Raw genomic sequence first — 21395 nt, 5'->3', positions numbered from 1 at the left:
CCCAGCAATCCCACTACTGGGCATATACCCTGAGAAAACCATAATTCAGAAAGAGTCATGTACCAAAATGTTCATTGCAGCTCTATTTACAATAGCCAGGACTTGGAAGCAACCTAAGTGTCCATCATCAGATGAATAGATAAAGAAGATGTGGCACATATATACAATGGAATATTACTCAGCCATAAAAAGAAATGGAGTTATTTGTAGTGAGGTGGATGGAGTTAGAGTCTGTCATACACAGTGAAGCAAATCAGAAAGAGAAAAACAAATACAGTATGCTAACACATATATATATGGAATCAAAGGGAAAAAAAAAAAAAAAAGGTCGTGAAGAACCTAGTGGCAAGACGGGAATAAAGACACAGACCTACTAGAGAATGGACTTGAGGAAATGGGGAGGGAGAAGGGTAAGATGTGACAAAGTGAGAGAGTTGCATTGACATACATACACTACCAAACGTAAAATAGATAGCTAGTGGGAAGCAACCGCATAGCACAGGGAGATCCGCTCTGTGTTTTGTGACCACCTAGAGAGGTGGGATAGGGAGGGTGGGAGGGAGGGAGATGCAAGAGGGAAGAGATATGGGAACATATGTATATGTATAACTGATTCACTTTGTTATAAAGCAGAAACTAACACACCATTGTAAAGCAATTATATTCCAATAAAGATGTTAAAAAAAAAAAATCTAACTACTCACTTCATACTTTTTCTTCCCTAAGTTTCTTTAGCTACCTCTTCCAACGAATGTCTTCCACACTTCCAAACTTTTCTCCCTACATCCCATCCCATTAGCTTTCCTGATCAAAACCCAAATTATGAAGCAAGTATTAAGAGTACTGAATTAAATTTTAACTTGCTTTTCCTAAATATGTATGTGGGCCTTGAATATACCTAGCTCCAACTCCATGTGCACTTATATTTTAATTAAATTGAGTCATTTAAGATGAAATGGACCTAAGAAGACACTGGAACAATGCCTTAAAAATTCTGAGGAAAACTGATTTTTAATCTAAATTTCTCTACTCAGCCAAATTATTAATCAACTATGGGAACAAAATAAAGAAATTTTCAGACATGCAGAACTCAAAAAAACTTTTAACACACTCTTTATTAGGAAGATACTGGAGAATATACCACACAAAAGGAGGAATAAGCCATACTGCCTGACTAGGAACAGGCGTAAAAAATTTTTAATTACCTATAATTAAGTAAAAAATGATGTAAAGAAAAACATGTAGCAATGATTTACTACATTAAAATAATGGTTGCACAAGAAGGAAACAAAGTACACTACTTGAGTCTTCAATGGGCCACATTTATGTGATCATAGTATTAATATTTATTTCTGGTTTAGCAAAAAGCTGTAACATAATAATGAAGGATAACAGAGATATGGAATGCTCACATAAGACAGCTAAGTCCTCATCTGCCATACTAGGTAATCAACAGATTAAATATTGGGTTGGGCCCAAGTGCATTTGTTTTTTTCCATAAAATGGCTCTAGTAGCACTTAGTTGTCTTTAACTTCATTTGAAACAATTTTGTTAGACTGTACTGTAACAGCTGTCGTATCAGCATGAATTAAAAAAAAAAACTTACCAAAGTTGGTGAAGTTTTGTGTAGCCATCTTAATATTGAAGATGGAAGAAAAAAGCAACATTTTCCGCCTATTATGCTTTATTTCAATAAAGGTAAAAACTCAACTGAAATGCAAGAACAGATTTGTGTCGTGTATGGAGGAGGTGTTGTGACTCATCGAGCGTGTCAAAAGTGGTTTGTGAAGTTCCACGCTGGAGATTTCTCACTGGACGATGCTCCATGATTGGGTAGACCAGCTGCAGTTGACAGCGATCAAAATCGAGACATTAATTGAGATCAACATTATACCATGTGGGAGATAGCCGACATACTCAAAATATCCAATTCAAGTGTTGAAAATCATTTGTACCAGCTTGGTTATGTTAGTCGCTTTGATGTTTCGATTCCATGTAAGTTAAGTCAAAAATAACTTTCTTGACTGTATTTCCACATTCGATTTTCTACTGAAACGTAAAAAAAAGTTCCATTTTTAAAACAAATTGTGATGGGTGATGAAAAGTGGATACTGTACAGTAATGTCAAACAGAAGAGATAGCAGGGCAAGTGAAATGAACCTCTGCCAACCACACCAAAGGCTGGTCTTCATCCAAAGGAGGTGAGGTTGTGTATACAGTGGGATTGGAAGGGAGTCCTCTACTACAAGCTCCTTCTGGAAAACCAAATGATTAATTCCAACAAGTACTGCTCCCCATGAGACCAACTGAAAGCAGCACTCGACGAAAAGTGTCTGGAATTAGTCTACAGAAAACGCATAATCTTCCATCAAGATAACACAAGACCGCATGTTTCTTTGATGACCAAGCAAAAACTGTTACAGTTTGGCTGGGAAGTTCTAATACATCCACTGTGTTCACCAGACATTACACCTTCGGCTTTCTAATTATGTTAGTCTTCACAAAATTCTCTTAACGGAAAAAATTTCAATTCCCTGGAAGACTGTAAAAGGCACCTGGAACAGTTCTCTGCTCAGGAAGATAATAAGTTGTGGGAAGATGGAATTATGAAGTTGGCTGAAAAATGGCAGAAAGTAGTAGAACAAAATGGTGAATACGTTGTTCAGTAAAGTACTTGGTGAAATGAAAAAGGTGTCTTTTATTTTTACTTAAAAACTGAAGGAACTTTTGATCAACCTAATAATTAATGTGTTTTTTTAAATAAGAAAATAAACTCCAGAAAAAAACAGCTAAAAGAATTAGTGATTTCCAAACTTCTGATCTAAACAAGATGGTACAGATCAAATTTCTCCCAGCTTCTCCCCACTAAAAACAACTATAATTGCTGAAAATAACATAGAGACTGGTGAGAATTCTGGAAGTAGCAAGCTGGTTTGGGAGCCCAAGACTGAAGGAATAACAGAGTAACAAGGTGAATTATGTCCCAGCACCCAACAGAAGGTGACCCAGACCCCATGTTTCCCCACCCCCAACCTAGCTCATTCCTCCTCTTGATCAAACAGGAGTCTCTCTGACAGTATCAACTAAGCCCAGCACCACCAGAGGGAGAGAGCAATTGGGAACATTGCCAATAACAAATGATCAAGGGAATCCCAATGGACCCAGATCTCCTTCCATTAGAGATTCCAGGAAAAGAAAGAGAGGAGAGTGGAGAGAGGTGGAGAGATTAGGTGTCAGTAGGAAAGATCTCTTGACAACTCACACACTACCCAAGAATCACTCTCTGTGTCTCTCAGAGGCATGGGGGATCCCAACACAGCAAGAACCTGACAAGGGAAGCTTCTTGGTCACTGTGTGCCTGAGATTCTCTGCTCCTTCACCAAGAGACCCTAGCAGGTCAGCCTGGGGAACCCCCTTCTGTTCCCTAAGGTTACTGGCACTAGATATGCCGAGCAGACCAAAACAACATCACAAAGGCTCTAAAAATTAAACTATCATTAGAACCACAATCCACAAAAGTAGGTCAGGACCTGTGTGCTTGATCTTAGCAGCACACTGCGACAATAAAATACTTAAGTAGAACCCAGCGTCTCCTAAGATAGACAAAATGTCCAAAATACAATTGAATATTGTTCTTCATACTAAGAACCAATACTATCAAAAAACAAATAAGAAAAACAATCAACTGATGCCAACAAGTAAATCAATCTGGTGCTGGAACTATCTAACAAGAATTTTTTAATAGCTGTCATAAAAATGCTTCAATAATCAACTGCAAGTTCTTTTGAAACAATGAAAAATTAGAAAAAAAAATTATAAAAAAGGACCAAATGGAAACTATAGAACTGAAAAATACAATTACCAAAATAAAAAACCTACTGGTTAGACTCAGTAGTAAAATCCTAACTACAAAAGATAGAATCAGTAATTTGTAGTCCAATCAATAGAATTCAACTAATCTGAACAACAGATTCAGACAAAATATAGTGAAGAAAAATGAATAGAGCCTCAGGGACCTGTGAGACAATAACAAAGGATTCATCATTCATATCACTGTTCTAAGAGGTAAAGAAAAAGAAATTAAACTGAGAAAGTATTTTAAAACATACCAGCTCAAAATTTCCTACATTGGGTAAAAGATATAATATTTCTTCAGTTTTAATAAGCTGAAAAAACCCCAAGCAGGATAAACCCAAAGAAACCAATAGCAAGACATCAAAATTAAACTTCTAAAGATAAAGAAAACTTTGGAAAAGAGCCATGATAACATACTGCCTATACAGGAACACCAATTCTAGTGACAGAACTCTGATCTGAAATCTTACAGCCAGAATGAAGTGGGGCAATTATTTTTCAGTTCTTAAAGAAAATAACAGCAACCCAGAATTTGATATCCAGTAAACAGTTCAACAATCAAGGGGAAATAAAGACATTTTAGACCCAAAAAACAAAAAAAACCCAAGTATTTGGAAACCAGCAGATACACACTTAAAGACTGGTACAAGGAAGTACTCAAACAGTAGAAAATGATTTTTTTCTTTAAATCTTGTGAGCAGTGTGGAAAAAGGAAAAACAGAAACTGCAGGAGTATGGATAAATACAAAACACAATCCTCCTCAAGAACTGTATAAATCATAGTCAATGAATATGAAATATGAAACAAAAGTCACAATACTAGGTAACATTAAAGGTACTTAAATGGAAAGTGAAGCCTCCACATTTTACTAGAAGTGATAAAATGCTGCATATGTAGACTGTGATAAGCTACACATGTATTATTGTATATCTAGAAAAACCATTGAGAAAATGATACAACAAAAAAAGCTAAGAAAAACTATAAATAAATCAAAACGGAAACCTAAAATTGTTTAAGTAACTCCAAAAAGGCAAAAAAAGAGAAAGGAAAGAACAGGAAGAAAACAACAAAATGGCAAACTTGAACACTAACATATCAATAATTTTCTCTTACATGTAAATGACCTAAATACATCCATCAAAAGACAAAGCCTGGCAAAGTAGATTAAAAAACATGAACCAACCACATGCTATTTGGAAGAAACTAATTTCAAGTTCAACACTATAGGGAGGTTGAAAGTAAATGAATAGAAAGATATGACAAGTAAACTCTGACAACAGAAGTGGCTATATTAGTATCTGGTAAAGTAGACCTCAGGTCAAAAGGAAATTTCTAGAAACAAAGACAGAAATTATATAACAATAAAAGAATAAATTCAACAGAAAGATACAACATTACTAATTTTATAAACACCAAACAACAGAGCCTCAACATGCATAAAACAAAACTGATAGAGCCAAAAGAATAAATACACAAATCCACCACTATAGTTGGGGATTTCGACATGTGCCCACCATGCTCAGCAACTGATAGAACTGCTAGGTAGAAAATAATATAAGTCATACAAGATCTCACCAAAAAAACAAAACAAACAAAAAAACCCTAACAATACTTAACTGACACATAGAGAGCACACCACCCAACAAAAACAAAATACATATTATTTTTCCAAACACAAAGGAACATTCACCCAAATGAAGCATATTCAGAGAATAAATTTAAGAGACTGAAATCATACAGAATGTGTGGCTTAATCATAAATGAATTAGAAACCAATAACAAAAACAAAACAGATAAATGATAAAAACATGAATAAATAACAAGCTTCTGATTCATGAATAAAACACAGTCTTTAACAGAATTTTTTAAACATACAAAATTAAATGAAAAAAGAAACAGCATATCAAAATATATGGGATGCAGCTAAAGCAGAACTGAGGGAAATTCGTAACATTAAATACAGTTGACCCTTGAACAACACAGGTTTGAACTGCATAGGTCCACTTACACATGGATTTTTTTCAATAAATACCTACTCCAGTACCACATGATCCACAGGTGGCGGAATCCATGGATGTGGAACCACGGATACAGAGGGCTAACTGTGAAGTTATACACGGACTTTCAACTGCACAGGGGATCAGCCTCCGAAACTCCACACTGTTTAAGGGTCAACTTATTTTCATTGGAAATGAAAAAAACTCTCAAATCAATAACCTAAATTCCAACCTCAAGAAACTAGAAGAACAAAAAATAACTAAAGCAAGCAAGCAAAAGGAAGAGAGAAATAGTAGGAATCAATTCAATTCAAAACAGGAAAACAACTATTTTTTTAAAGCAATAAAACCAAGAGCTAGTCCTTCAAGAAATAATTACAATTAATACACATCTAGGAGGACTGACAAAAAACAGAGAAGACACAAATGACAAATATGAGTCTGAAATAGGGGATATCACTACAAATCCTACAGCCATTGAAAAAATACATCCCTACAAATCCTACAGCCATTAAAAAGACATAGGAACACTACAAACTTTGCACTCATAAACTCAATAACTTAGAAGAAGTCAACCAATTCCTCAAAAACCACAACTTCCAAAACTCAACCAAGAATAGATAATGTAAACAGACCTTATAACCAACAAATAAATTGAATTTGAAGTTTAAAAGTCCCTGAAAACAAACCACTAGGCCCAAGTGATTTCATTACACAATTCTAACAAACCTTCAACAAAGAATTAACGTCGACTTTATATAATAACTTCCAGAAAATAAAACAAGAAAGAACACTTCCAAACTCATTTTAGGAAACTAACACTACCCTGATAAGAGTCAGGCAAAGACAATATAAAAAAGAAAACTACAAACCAAATGCCTCTTATGAATTTAAATGCAAAAAAAAAACCTCGAGAATATCAGCAAAAGGAATCTAATAACGTTTACAAAGGAATGTACAAAAAGGCCAAGTGGGGTTTATTTCAGGTGTGCACGGCTGATTCAACATTCAAAAATCAACCAATGTATAAGAATCCGCCTGCCAATGCAGGGGACACAGGTTCGATCCCTGGTCTGGGAAGATCCCACATGCCGCAGAGCAACTAAGCCCGTGCACCACAACTAGTGAGCCTGCAACTAAGCCCATACCACAACTACTGAGCCTGTGCTCTAGAGCCCAAGAGCCACAACTGCTGAGCCCACGTGCCACAACTACTGAAGCCTGCGCACCTAGAGCCTGTGCTGCAGAACAAGAAGACACTGCAATAAGAAGCCCAAGCACCTCAACGAAGACTAGTCTCCACTCGCCACACCTAGAAAAAGCCCACACGCAGCAACAAAGACCCAACACAGCCAAAAAGAATAAGTTAACTAATTAAAATATATATATGGATCAATTTTTTAAAAAACTCACCCAATGTAATCTACCATATATCAACAAGCTGAAAAGAAAAACTGCAGCATCTGGCACACAAAGCATATAATAAAATACAACACCAATTCATTATAAAACTGTAAACAAACTACAAATAAAGGTAAACTTCCTCAACTTAAGACCAACTACCAAAAACCCTCAGCTCACATCATACTTAACCAGGAAAGAATGAATGCTTTCCCCCTAAGATCAGTAACAAGTAAGGATGTCCACTCTCATCACTCTTATCCAACATGGTACTGGAAGTTCTAGCTGCTACAATAAGGCAGGGAGATGGGGCGGAGGGGGGGGAAGTGGGTAGGGCGGCAGTGGACGACAGTGGATTTGAGAACATACAGTTTGAAAAAGAAAAAACAAAACTACTGAGACATGATAGTCTACACAGAAAATCCCAAGAAATCTAACCAAAAAAATGGCTAGTACTAATAAGTGAGTTCAGCAAAGTTACAAAATATAACATTAGTGCACGAAAACCAATCCATTTCTAAATACTAACAATAAACATGTAGAAACTAGAATTAAAAACAATACAATTTACAATCACACCAAAATAAATGAAATAGTTAAGTATAAAGTTACCAAAACATGTATGGCACCTGCACGCTACAAATTTCAAAATGCTGATGAAAGAACCCAAAGATTAACAAATGGAGAGACATGGACTAGGAGACTCACAGATGTCTATCTGCCCCAGATTGATCGATAGCTTTAATTCATTTCCTACCAAAATTCCAGAAAGTATTTTGTAGACATAGCCGAACTATTTTAAAACTTACAGGGAAAGCCACAGGCCTTAGAAGAGCTAAAACTGTTTTGAAGAAGAATAAAGTGGAAAGTCACTCTATCCAATGTTAATGCTTACTAGGCAAAGAGATAGACACATAGATGACTGGACCACTTCAGAAACCCAAAAATAAACCCACACATATTTGTGCAATTGGTTTTTGACAAAGGTGCAAAAGCAATTCAATGGAGGAAGGAACAGACCTTCAATAAATGGTAGTGGACAACTCAAAGTCCATAGACCAAAAAAAGAAAAAAAAAACCTCAACCTAAACCTCACACCTTATATGAAAATTAACTCAAAATATGTCATAACTTAAATGTAAAACACTAAACTATAAAGCTGCTAGAAAAACACAGAAAATTTTTGGGTTCTAGAGCTAAGCAAGGAGTTCTTATAGATTTTATAGCAAATGCACAAACTATCAAATGAACATGGTAAAAATTTAAAAATATTGCTGCCAGAAGATATTTGGAAACATGTCCAATAAGGGACTAGTATCTAGAATATTTTTTAAGCTCTCAAAATTCAGCAATAACCCCAAAAAATCCAATTTAAAAATGGGTAAAAGAAACGAACAGGTATTTTGCCAAATAAGATAGACAGATAGCAAATAATCACATAAAAACATGTTCAACATCATTAGCCATCATGGAAATACAAATTAAAACCACAATGAGTTATCAGCACACACCTATCATGATGGCTAAAATAAAAAACGTAATAAGCAAACTTCCAGAATAAGAGAATAAGAACCTCTAATAATTTGTTCCTTCATAAAAGAAATAGTAACAGTGGAAGAAAAAAACAGTCAAAGTTTAATTTTTCAAAAATTTGGAAATTAACCATAGGCTCATAATCTGAACAGCATTCACTCAAGAAAAGGAGCTTAATATCGACAAGAACAGTGAACTTTTTGGTGTTTCAATTTGCCCTCATCTCATGCCCCCTCTCTAGCTCCATAGTAGCCTTGAAAAACAGCAGCCTCATAACCAGGGTAAGCTGTGTAAACCGGCAGCGCAGCAGTCAGAGGAGAGAGCAAACTGGGTTTGTAGGTCCTCAAAAGGCTCTATCCACAGAGTACTATCACTATCTGAACTGCCTGGCAGCTCTTGAGAAAAAAAACTTATTCACAGAACTTAGTTCGACCTGACTCAGAGCTCACTCAATGGGAAAGCCCTATCACCAGGGCATTTGTCTAAAACAATTGACAGCAATTCATATTATAGCTGCCTGCAGCAGCAATAGTGGTTTCAGGGACCAAACAGCCAAAAGTACTAACGAAGAAATATCTGAAGAATGAAATGTCCACAGGCAGCACTGAAAAGATCTGACATGTTCCAGGGGATCTGGAATGCTACCTGATGTGCAGGGCTGTGTGTATGCCCCGGAAAAACCTGAGAAGGCCCTAATATCTCAGCTCTGGATAACGTCAAGGCCCTGCACAAGGAGAAAGTTAAGGTTAAGTCGGTTATAAACTACCAGACTACAGAAGGCAGGCCTCAACACACACAGAGTTCTTCAGTAAAGAATGAAAGACTTATTGGCTCAAAGCATCTAAAGAAATCTCTGTCCAATAATTCACAGACAAGTAGACAGTGTAGTGTGTTCAGCAACTACAAACAGAAAATATTTTTTCCCCAAATTTTTGGCATTTACTGTAAGCCTCAAACAGCCACCAACACTCCATTTTATGCAGTTTGTGGGTCCTGGTTCACAGGGCAGGGAATGGGCTGGGACAGCAAGGCTCCTTTACTTCCAGCTCTTTGATGGCAATCCTCCCCTTGTCCTTTAATGTACCCATCTCCTGGAGGTAGCAGGAAAAGTTGGAAATGCCCCTTTTCCTACAGAAAACAGGAACTTTTACAAACTTTAAGAAACTTTAGGAAAGTCATTAAACAAACAAATAGCAATAACAAACAAATTTAAAAACCTCTGGGGAGGGGATGGGGGAACTTAATGTCCAGAGTTGTCACATTATATTTTAAATGTCTGGTTTCAACAAAAAATCGTAAAACACAAAGAAACAGAAAGGTATAAAAAGAAAAATGCAGTCAAGAAAAACTGGGGGCTTCCCTGGTGGCGTAGTGGTTGAGAGTCTGCCTGCAAATGCAGGGGACACGGGTTCGAGCCCTGGTCTGGGAAAGATCCCACATGCCGCGGAGCAGCTGGGCCCATGAGCCACAATTACTGAGCCTGCGCGTCTGGGGCCTGTGCTCCGCAACAAGAGAGGCCGCGATAGTGAGAGGCCCGCGCACCGCGATGAAGAGTGGCCCCCGCTTGCCACAACTGGAGAAAGCCCTCGCACAGAAACAAAGACCCAACACAGCCATATTTTTTTAAATTAATTAATTAAAAAAAAAAAAAGAAAAGAAAAACTGTACCTGAGGGAGGCCAGAAGTTGGATTCACCAAAGACTTTAAATCAGCTTCTGTAAATATGCTCAAAGAAAAAAAAGGAAATTGTCTAAAAAAGTTAAAATACACCAGCAAATAGAGACTATAAAGAGATAATTACTTTTTAGAAAGAAAGAAACCACTACACTCAAATAGAAATTCAAGAATTGAATAGTACAATAACTGAAAAGAAAAGTTCTCTAGAGAGGCTCTAGAGCAGATTTGAGCTAGCAGAAGAAAAAGTCAGCAAACTTTAAGACAGGACAATTGAGAGTATCCAAGCTGAAGAACAGAAAGAAAGAAAAATGAAGAAGAATGAACAGAACCTCAGAGACCTGTGGGACACCATCAGGTATACAAATATATGCATAAGAGTCCCAGAAAAAAAGGAAGCAGAAAGAGTATCTGAGAGCATATTATTACTATTCTTAGACAACAATACAATGAAATTAACAACAGAAATAAAACTGCAAAAATCACAAAAATATGGAAATTAAACAACACACTCCTAAATAACCAGTGGATCAAAACAGAATCACAAGAAAAATTAGAAGATATTATGAGAAAAATGAAAACAATAAAATATATTAAAACTTGCGGATGTAGAAAAAGCAATGCTTACAGAAAAACTTATAGCTGTAAATACCTATTTTAAAAAAGAAGGCCTCAAATTAATAGCTTAACCCTTCATCTTAGAAAACTAGAAAGATAAGAGCAACTAACCCAAAGCAAGAAGGAAGGAAATGAGAACAATTAGGCAGAAATAAAATAGAAAACTAAATAATGAAAAATACAAATATAACCAAAAGTTGGTTCCTTGAAAAGACCAAAACGGACAAACCTTTAGCTAAACTGACAAAAAAAAAAAAAAAAGAGGGAAGAGAGAAGATTCAAATTGCAAAAACAAAAAATAAAAGAGAAAAAGCACTACCAAACTAAAGGATTATAGGAAACACTCTAAGGAAATAATATGAAAAACTGTACACCAACAAATTAGGTAACTACCATACAATACACAGACTCCAAGAAAGACACAAACTAGCAAAACTGACTCAAGTAGAAATTAAACTGAATAGGGCTTCCTTGGTGGCGTAGTGGTTAAGAATCCACCTGCCAATGCAGGGGACACGGGTTCCTGCCCTGGTCCGGGAAGATCCCACATGCCGCAGAGCAACTAAGCCTGTGCGCCACAACTACTGAGCCTGCGTTCTAGAGCCCGTGAGCCACAATTACTGAGCCTGCATGCCACAACTAGTGAAGCCCGCGCACCTACAGCCCATGCTCTGCAACAAGAGAAGCCACTGCAATGAGAAGCCCGCGCACCGCAACGAAGAGTAGGCCCCGCTCGCCGCAACTGGAGAAAGCCAGCGCTCAGCAACGAAGACCCAATGCAGCCAAAATAAATTAATTAATTTTTTAAAAAACTGAATAGACATAACAAATGGATTGAATCAGTAATTTGGAAACACCACAAAGAAAAACCAAAACTCAGATGGCTACACTAATAATTTATGCCAAACGTAAAAATGCATTAATATCAATGCTTCACAAACTCCTAACTCATACTATGAAACCAAATATCCTTATAACAAAAACAAAGACATCAAAAAAAACTAGACCATTATTACTTATGAATATAGATGCAAAAATGCTCAACAAAATATCAGCATACTGAATCCAGCAACATATACAAAGGGTTATACACCACGGCCAACAGGGATTTTCCCTCCAGCAATGGAAGATTGATGTAACATCCAAAACTCAATAAATATACCATATTAATAAAGGACAAAGGAAAAAATTGGATCAACAGAAAAACAACTTACAAAAGCCAACACCCTTCCATAGTAATTCTCAACATACTCGCAATGGAACAGTACTTCCTCAATCTGATAAAGAATATCTAAAAAGAACTCACAGCTAACATCATACGTAATAAAATACTGAATGTTTTCTCCCTAAGATAAGGATCAAGAAAAGGATGTGAGCTCTCACCACTTATATTCAAGATTGTACTAGAGGTTCTAGCCATGGCAATTCGGCAAGGAGAAGTAAGACATCCAAACTGTAAAGGAAGAGGTAAAACTATCTCTGAATACTCAGAGATGATATGGTCTTATATATAGACAATCCTAAGAAACACACACACACACAAACAATTAGAACAAATGACTTCAGCAAAGTTGCAAGACACAATCTGAATATAAAATAATCAAGTGTAATTACATACACTAGCAATGACCACAAAGAATGAATTTTTTAAAAATTCCATTAACAGCGAAAAAAGAATAAAATACTTAGAAATAAGTTTAATCAAGGAAGTGCAAGACTTTTACAGTGAAAACTACAAAACATAGTTAAAAGAAATGAAAGAGCTAAATAAAATAGAAAGACACCCCATGTTCGTGGCTTGGAAAGCTTAATACTGTTAAGACAGCAATACTCTCCAATTTCTCTACAGAGTTACCCAATAAAAATCCCAGATGGCTGTTTGCAGAAATTGACTGATGTTACTATTCACATGAAAATGCTAGGAACCCAGAATAATTTAAACAATCTTGAAACAGAACACAAGCTAGAGATTTCCTAACTTCAAAACTTACTACCAAGCTACAGTAATTAAGAAAGTATGGTAGTGGCATAAGGGTAATACATAAATGAATGGAACAGAAATCATACTTCAGAAATAAATCCTTACATTTGTGGTCAATTGATTTTAAAAAGAAAATTCAAAAATAATTCAATGGAGAAAGAATAATCTTTTCAACAAATGGTACTGGCACAACTAAATATCCACATGCAAAAGAATGAAGGTAGACCCTTTTCTCACACCACATACAAAAATTAACTCCAAATGAACCACAGACCTAAATGTAAGAGCTAAAACTATAAACTCTTAGAAGAAAACATACGAATAAACCTTTGACTTATGACCTAAGTGATTTCTTAGATATGACACCAAAAGCATAAGCAACAAAAGTAAAAAGACTGGACTTCATCAAAAATTTTAAACATTTGTGCTTCAAATGACCTCATCAAGAAAATGAAAAGCAAGCCCACAGAATGGGAGAAAATATCTGCAAACCACCTATCTGATAAGGAAACTGTATACAGAATTTATAAAGAACCCTTACAATTCAACAATAAACAGACAAATCCAACTAAAACATGGGCAAGGGCTTCCTTGGTGGCGCAGTGGTTAAGAATCCGCCTGCCGATGCAGGGGAAACAGGTTCGAGCCCTGGTCTGGGAAGATCCCACATGCCGCAGAGCAACTAAGCCCGTGTGCCACAACTACTGAGCCTGCGCTCTAGAGACCGCGCACCTAGAGCCTGGGCTCCTCAGCAAGGGAAGCCGCCGCAATGAGAAGCCCACACACCGCAACGAAGAGTAGCCCCTGCTCGCCACAACTAGAGAAAGCCCGCATGCAGCAACAAAGATCCAACACAGCCAAACTAAAAAAAAAAAAAAAAATGGGCAAGTAATTTGAATACACATTTCTTCAAAGAAGATACACAAATTACCAATAAGCACATGAAAAGATACTCAACATAATTAGTCATTAGGGAAACGCAAATCAAAACCAAAACAATAAAATACCACTTTCTACCCATTAAGATGGCTAAAGTCAAAAGAACGCAATAACAAGTATTGACAAGCATGTGGAGAAATTAGAATCCTCATTCCTTGCCGGTGAGACTAAAAAATGTAACCACTTGTAAAACAGTTTGGCAGTTCCTCAAAATTTAGATATACAATTACCATATGACTCATCAATTCCACTGGTAGGTTTACATCCAAGGTAAATGAAAACTTTCATCTTCACAAAAATTGGTACACAAACGATCATAACAGCATCATTCATAACAACCAAAAAGTGTAAATAATCCAAATATCCATCAATTGATGAATGGAATTTTTTAATGTTGTATACCATACAATGAAAAATTATTCAACCATAAAGGGGAATGAAATACTGATACATGCTACAACGATGGATGAACCTTGAAAACGTTAGGCTAAGTGAAATAAGCCAGTCTCAAAAGACCATATGTTATTCCATTTATATGAAATGTCCAGAATAGGCAAATCTATACAGATGGAAAGTAGCTTAGTGGTTGCCAGGGGGATGGGGAAGGAGAGAATGTGGAATGACTGCTAATAGCCATGGAGTTTCTTTTCAGTGTGATGAGAATATTCTATAATAAGAAATATTTGCACAACTATTTTAGTGAATACACTAAAAACCACTGAATTCTGTACTTTAAAAGCATGAATTTATTATCTATGAAATTGAATCACTCATACATTGCCAGTGTAATATTGTACAGCCACTCTAGAAAAGTTTGTTAGTTTCTTATAAAACTAAACATCAAATTACGATATGACCCAGCAATTACACTCTTGGGCATTTATCTTAGAGAAATAAAAACCTATGTTCCCAAAAACACCTATACGCAAGTGTTCACAGCAGCTTTATTCTAATAGCCAGAAACTGGAAACAGCCCAGATGTACTTCACCAGGTAAAACGCTAAGTGAAACTGTGGGCATCCATTCCATGGACTACGACTCAGCAATAAAAATGAAGAAACCACTGATATTCACAACTTGGACAAGAGTCTTATGCTGAGTGGGAAAAAAAATAAGGAAAACAATGTCAAAAGGTTATAAACTGTATGATTCTATCCCACTAACATTTTTGAAATGACAAAAACTTTTAGATAATGAATAGATTAATGATTGCCAGGGGTTAGGGGTGGGAGTTAATGGGAGTCGGTGTGATTATAAAAGGGATCCTATGCTGATGAAACTGTTCAGTATCTTGACTGTGGTAGTAGATACATGAACGTACACATGTGATAAAATTGTATAGAACTAAACACACACACACATACACACAGACGCACATCTGGGGAGATTTGAATAAGACAGTTGTATTAATGTCAGTATATTGGTGGTGATATTGTACTACAGTTTTGCAGAATGTTACCATTGTGGCCAACTGGATAAAGAATACGTGAGATGTCTATAATTCCTTACAACTGTATGTGATTCTATGAGTACCTCAATTTTAAACAGGGATTGCCTTCAGGGACATGACTTAGTGCAGGAAGGAGCAGGGCAACAATTACTGGCTTTCATGAGAAATTTTTTCATACTACTACTTTATCTATGAGCATATTATTATTTTGATTTAAAATATTTTTTCCCTTACAGGCAATATATATGTGAAGTATCTGACATATGAAAAGTCTTCAATAAATGTTAGTTCTCCTTTCCTTCCATTTTAAGGATAAGACAACCTCTAGACTAAGATATCAGTACTAAGGAGTCTAATTCTGAGAAGCAGAGCCACTGGTAAATCATCCAATGGGATTACCAAGGGCTAAAACTGGAACCATAAGGTACTCCTAACAAGATAACTATGAGAGAATCTCTCTCCACCACTGAACAACTTTAAAACTCCCTTTAAACTCTCAACTTTAAAACTCTTCCTATTCCTTGTTCAACAAACTGAGTGAAGCAATTCTGGAGAAATCTAAAGGCAAAACAGTAGAGGATGAACAATAGCTTTGTCCTCATCTAGAAATTTCTTTCATTATCATGGTGTTTTATTATTAATTGCTTTCATTATCACTAACATTAATTGAGTGCTTATACGCTCAGTACATCATTTCATGCAGTTCTCATCATTCAACCCTCATACCAACCTTGCAAGATTGGTATTATCCCCATTTGATAGACAAAGAAGCTACAACTTAGAAATGCTGTGTATATTGTGCTGGTCAGAGAGCTAGTTAGCAACATGTCAGGATTTTCTCCTATGTACGTCTAATTCCAGAAATAAAGATTCTAGCCACTGATTCTGCATTATCTCACTTTAACAAAAGTGTCTAGCAATAACTATCATGTGCACCTTCCACACGAAGGCACATAACAGCGGCTGAGCTTTCCGACCGGGTTGAGCACCCGGGAACATCACCGGAACTCCTAAGGCTCAAGCGCAGTCACGGTATCAGTCACTAGCCTCCTCCTAGTCATGATGTCTCACTTGCCATTCTGCATTCTTCTGGCTAACTACTTCAGGGTTTCCTTTCAAGCATTACGACTCCTACCCTTCTACCAATTCACTTTACCAATCACCAAGCCACAAGGCTAGCATAAAAAGACCCACAAATGAGAGTGGCCCTCTTCATATTTTCTTATTACTTGTCCTTGGTCAATGCTGGTAAACACTCTTACCATTCCCTACCCCTCTACTCTCTCACACACACTTACATACACAAGTTCCACACCCATGCCTGCCTTTACCTCTCCTTGTCACCATCATAGCGCAAGTCGTCACATCTTCCCTAAGGTTAAAATAAGCCACTATAAAACTCAGCAGACCTCCCATCTACTGAGCTCTCCTTCTTCCCTATAGTCTCAGAGGAAAAATATTCCTATTACTTAATACTAACCCCTTTCTGTAACAGGAGCCAGGTCCTTATTCTCTCCTTGGCTCCTCCCCCTCCTGCTTCAAAGAAGCAATGTTTCCCTTTCTTGAAAAAGAAAAAAGTTCTTTGAAATGACACGTACATTGCATTTAATTAATAATTACTATGTCCTTGCTATTATGAAAGAAGCACCAGAAATAAAATAAGGTTTTCTGATGAGGACCCAAAGGAATAGAGAAGGAGGGTGTCATCAGAAAGATATGATGCTCCTTTATTTCTCTTTTATGACCTTACCAAGATAGTTTTCCTTTCAGGGAGAAAGAGAAGGGGGAGAGCTATAATTCAGTCTGAGGAGGCAAAAGGCACTGTGAGAGTGAGGGGAGGATCAGGAAGTCTCAGAAGGTAAGCGACTGATAGGTAAAGGGAGTATTTGTGGTCGTTCTTGGCTATTTAGCAAGTAAAGGGGGAAGACAAAGCTTAAAGGGAATAAGAATCAGAGCACTTGAAAGGACAGTGAGGGGGCAAGGCAGGAGGGAAGAAAGAAATAAAATATACCCAGCCGTGGAGCAACTTGGAGCCTAATCTCTCCCTGGGCCTTAAGTTTCCCATATCTGTATATCCTAACATCAGGTAAGAAGCAACTAACTCTCCCCAAGCTTCCCATTTTTCACAGGTTCAAGTTTTGAGTCACCATTGACTCTTCCCTCTTCATCTTTCAATTTCAGGTACTTAAATCTCATCTTCCTTTTATTATCTACCAACTCAGGCCTTTCCCAATACTATTCCCAAGTCTACCATGTTAGTTCAGGCACATATCAACTTCCATTTCAAGAGTCCAGAAAGATCTACATGGCTTGCCCAGAATTATAAAATTAGTTAGCTGTAGAGCTGAGACTGGTACCCAAGTCTTCTGACCAGGGTATTTCCCCATGTTTCTTCATATCTACAATACTTGCAAACCTTCTATACTAGTTCTCCTTTCATTCATTCATCAGATATCTATTAGGTATCTAATATGTTCAAGGGATTATGACACGTGCTATGATAAGGTCTTGAAAACTGATAGAATGACGAGGGGAAAAGTGACTATCAAGTCAAAAACATGAAGATTTCTAAGTGAGGATGTAGCGTTAAGTGCCTGACATTAAGCATCTGATTGCCAGGTGGCATCCACTTCAGAAGAAATCCATCTTGAATAAAAGTATCTCCAGCTGTATGGCATAGCTACTTGCAAAACCACCAGGTAAGGAACTAGGCTGCATCCACCCATGAAGGTTCCTCTTTCAACAAGCCCTGGTAACCTAAATAACTGACCATTTGAGTGACCGTGCTTCTCCCTCCCTGCTATTGCTTTAAATTAGCCAATGAAGAATGAATCCCCGAAATTCTAGACACCTAACCCTCAGACCCTAATAAAGGCAGACCCCAGGTGTGCCATCCCTCTCTCCCTCTGTGTCTCGCCCCCCGACCTCGCCGTGCGGTCCCTGGGTGTACCATGCACCCTCCAGGATCCGTGAGTAATGAACCTTGCTCCTCCAAGTCTCCTGACGGTTTCTGCTGAAGTGCACCCTGCAATCACAATTAGAGAGCATCAGTATCAAAAGGCTGAGGCCAGCACAACACAGGAGGAAGTGTTGGCGCCCAGGGGACTAAGGGCGAGAGAATGATGACTTCATGGTGCACTGCGTTTAAACCGCGCTCAAAGGAAAGGTCAAATACACATCTGAAAATCATCCATACAGAGGGGCAGCTAACATCAATGTGTGAGACTGCCCAGAACAAACTTGGAAAGTGAGGAAAAAGGCGCAAAGTCAGAAGTCAGAACCTGGCAGGAAGGCAGCAAGAAGTAAATGAGCAGTTGCAATACAGGAAGAGAATCAAGTGGCAAATGTGTCAAATGCTACACTGACCAAGTACACAAGTTACATGGGCTTCAACAATTTAACATGCTTCCTTGATTCCTTGGTTTTTTCTTTCTTCACATTTTAGTATTTCTGAAATCAGGGTTAGGTATGTTTGTCATGGGCTTCCTGGACTTCGTAAATGTATAGTCACAAAACTGACAGCGTGTGTGACAACCAATGGTATTCCAGGAGCAAGGAGACACAGCAGTGAGACGGCGGCTGAACCAGCGTGCGCGGACTATTTTTTCAGGAACTTTTTTGGTAAGAAAAGAGGAGTCAAGAGAGGAGTCAGTGTCTGCTTTCATTCAGTTTTCAGTACGATGAGACAAGCATGTCGGTAAGCGAGGAGCTCAGAAATCGCTTTCAAAAGGTAAAGGGCACACGCAGGACAAACGCAATGCACTCAGGACGTAGCTGCGCCGCTCTCAGCGCGGTCACCAGGCGGACCCCGCGCCCGACTCGGCCGAGACGCTCCCACTCCGGCGTCGGAAGGGGCAGGGGAGGCAGCGCGGCGCAGACGCGGCGGCTACGCAGGCCCTCCCGGACCCCAGGACGCCGCCGTCGCGCTGCGGCCCAGCAGAGACCCCCGAGCACCAGCTGGACTCGGGTCGCACGGCCGGGCTCACCCTCTCCGGTCGCCCCGCAGCCGCGACCCTCGCCCTCCAGGGAGGCGGCTCCTCCCACCCCGCCTCCAACGCGGGCTGCGTCCACGCCACAGATGCCCCGGCCGCCCACCAGCCCGGGGCCAGCCACACGCGCCCCGTGGGCCCAGCCGACGTGGGGGGACCGAGGAGACGGCGCCCAGAGGTCCACAGCCTACCTTCCAGCCACGAGACTGGCCTCCGCGGGGCATCTCCGTGCGCGCCGCCTCCTCCAGAGCGTGCCGCCCCCTCAGGCCGCCGGAAGGCTGCGCGTCGCCGAACCAACTCGGCGCGCCGGGACGCACCGCGCTCTGCGATTGGCGGACGCTCGGGCTTGGGGGCGGGGCTTCTCCGGACGCACCGCCCTCCCAGCGCTACGCGCCGCACTGCACTCTGCGATTGGCGGACGCTCGCGCGGGGGCGTGCTTTCCCTGCTACCCATGCTTCCTGGCCCGGACCTACAGTGGGGACGCTGGGAACCGGGCGCCGGCACCAGCTGTAGGTCCGGGTTGTCTTGCGCTGCTCGGCCTGCCTGTAACTGGGCCCGGGTCCGGCAGAGCACGCGCTGGACTGGCCGCAGCGCCGCCGTCGCCTCCTGGTCAGGGAGCTGCTGAAAAACCCGCGCGGCGTTTTTCAAATAAAGCTCGTACGTGGTGTGCTTTGTCAGGCAAGGACCGGCCTTAATAAAACCAAACGGTAACCCGAAGTGGGCTATGAATTCAGCAAGCGGTGCTTAGGGAATGGTTGCAGCCGTGGATAGCCGGAGACAGGGGTGTTATTTCCCCATCTACTTGAGACCAGGGGGTTAGTATCCAGAGCAGAAGTTTTCAAGTTCAAAGACGCCAGAATCCCTGCTTCTCCCTAATGAAGGCCTGGACCTCGAATGTTCTGGGCAGGAAGAGGGCCGAGGAGGAGGCTGGCCTGTCCGCTCTGCCTCCTGGGGGCCCAGCACAGGGCTCGGGGGCTGCTGGGCCTTGAGGTCTGGATGCTTCCAGGTGTGGGATGAACCTGCCACTGCCCACTGGAGCCTGCTCCTTCCGAGATTCAGGAAACCGGGGGACCCACCAAACTGAGCCCATCCCCAGCCTCTGCTGCAAGTCGGCTCGGACTGATCCTGCAGACAGACCTGCGGGAAACAGGGCCTGAGATTCCCATACTGACAGTGTTCTGTGGAATTTCCACTAGACCCCTTTCTACCCTGTTCTGAGCAAATTACTAGTCAATCCATGCTACCATCACTCCATACTGCCTGGGGAGCTGAGGCTCCGAGAAGCCAAGTAATCCAGCCAGAAGCACAGACGTGAGGCCACGGAGTGGGGTCTGCACCCACCGTCCGTACAGGGGGACTGCCCACTCCCCGCAAGTTCCACGCCTGTTCCCTTCGCCCCCCTCCCGGGACCAGCTCACAGAGCCTCCTCTTGGGGGGATTCACTCACCTTCTTCTAACAGGATCCGTCTCACTATCCTGTTCTGGGATCACCCGGAAGGCTTGTCACTCTGACGCAGGTTCAGCCTCACGTCACCAGGGCAGCTTTCCTGGATGACACTCACCACCTGCACGTCCACTCTCAGCTCAGACCCAGAAAGTCCCCCTTGGCCCCGAGCCCCATGGCTCTGCCTGGGCTCCCACCCACTCCTGCCTGGTCCGTCCCTCTCGTGTCCCCTGCAGGGTCACCAGGAGCTCCCACCTGCCCCAGGTAGGCTGTCTGCTCTGTCCTGGGGAGGCCTCTGTGGTGTCAGGTGGAAGACACAAGAGGTACCCGTGGGGCCTCCCTCAAGCAGCCCAGTGGCCAGCACCTGCCTACTCACCTCATCACTCTGGAGGAACGGGTTCAGGAAGTCCGTGGCATCTCCTGGTTCTCATTTCATCCCAGCACTGCCCACAGGGAAGTTGCTAAGCAACTCTGGGCCGGCTGCTCAGAGAGGACGCTCATATATACACGC

At 40.3% G+C, this 21395-nt stretch overlaps 1 protein-coding gene and 1 pseudogene across 4 annotated transcripts in view; both read right to left on the bottom strand.

Annotated features, from left to right (window-relative positions):
• The window catches only part of LOC309647015 (protein FAM136A pseudogene), a 34104-nt pseudogene extending 14480 nt beyond the window's left edge, over window positions 1–19624 (bottom strand). Inside the window, exon 1 of the transcript XR_014268648.1 lies at window positions 9829–19624. The product of XR_014268648.1 is annotated as a protein FAM136A pseudogene (transcript). The remainder of the gene's footprint in view (window positions 1–9828) is intronic.
• Window positions 1–20187, bottom strand: part of SPIDR (scaffold protein involved in DNA repair) — a 359526-nt gene extending 339339 nt beyond the window's left edge. The window contains exon 1 of one of the 3 annotated variants that reach the window (XM_082433911.1): window positions 19631–20187. In XM_082433911.1, coding sequence (XP_082290037.1) covers window positions 19631–19663 — 33 coding nt within the window. In that variant the 5' untranslated portion in view covers window positions 19664–20187. The remainder of the gene's footprint in view (window positions 1–19630) is intronic. The other 2 variants (XM_082433912.1, XM_082433913.1) reach the window with 2 other exon arrangements.
• Between the last annotated feature and the right edge of the window lie 1208 nt (window positions 20188–21395).

Source organism: Balaenoptera physalus, assembly GCF_965194825.1.
Source record: "Balaenoptera physalus genome assembly, chromosome: 17".
NCBI classification, from domain to species: domain Eukaryota; kingdom Metazoa; phylum Chordata; class Mammalia; order Artiodactyla; family Balaenopteridae; genus Balaenoptera; species Balaenoptera physalus.
This window is presented reverse-complemented; position numbering and strand designations above follow the sequence as displayed.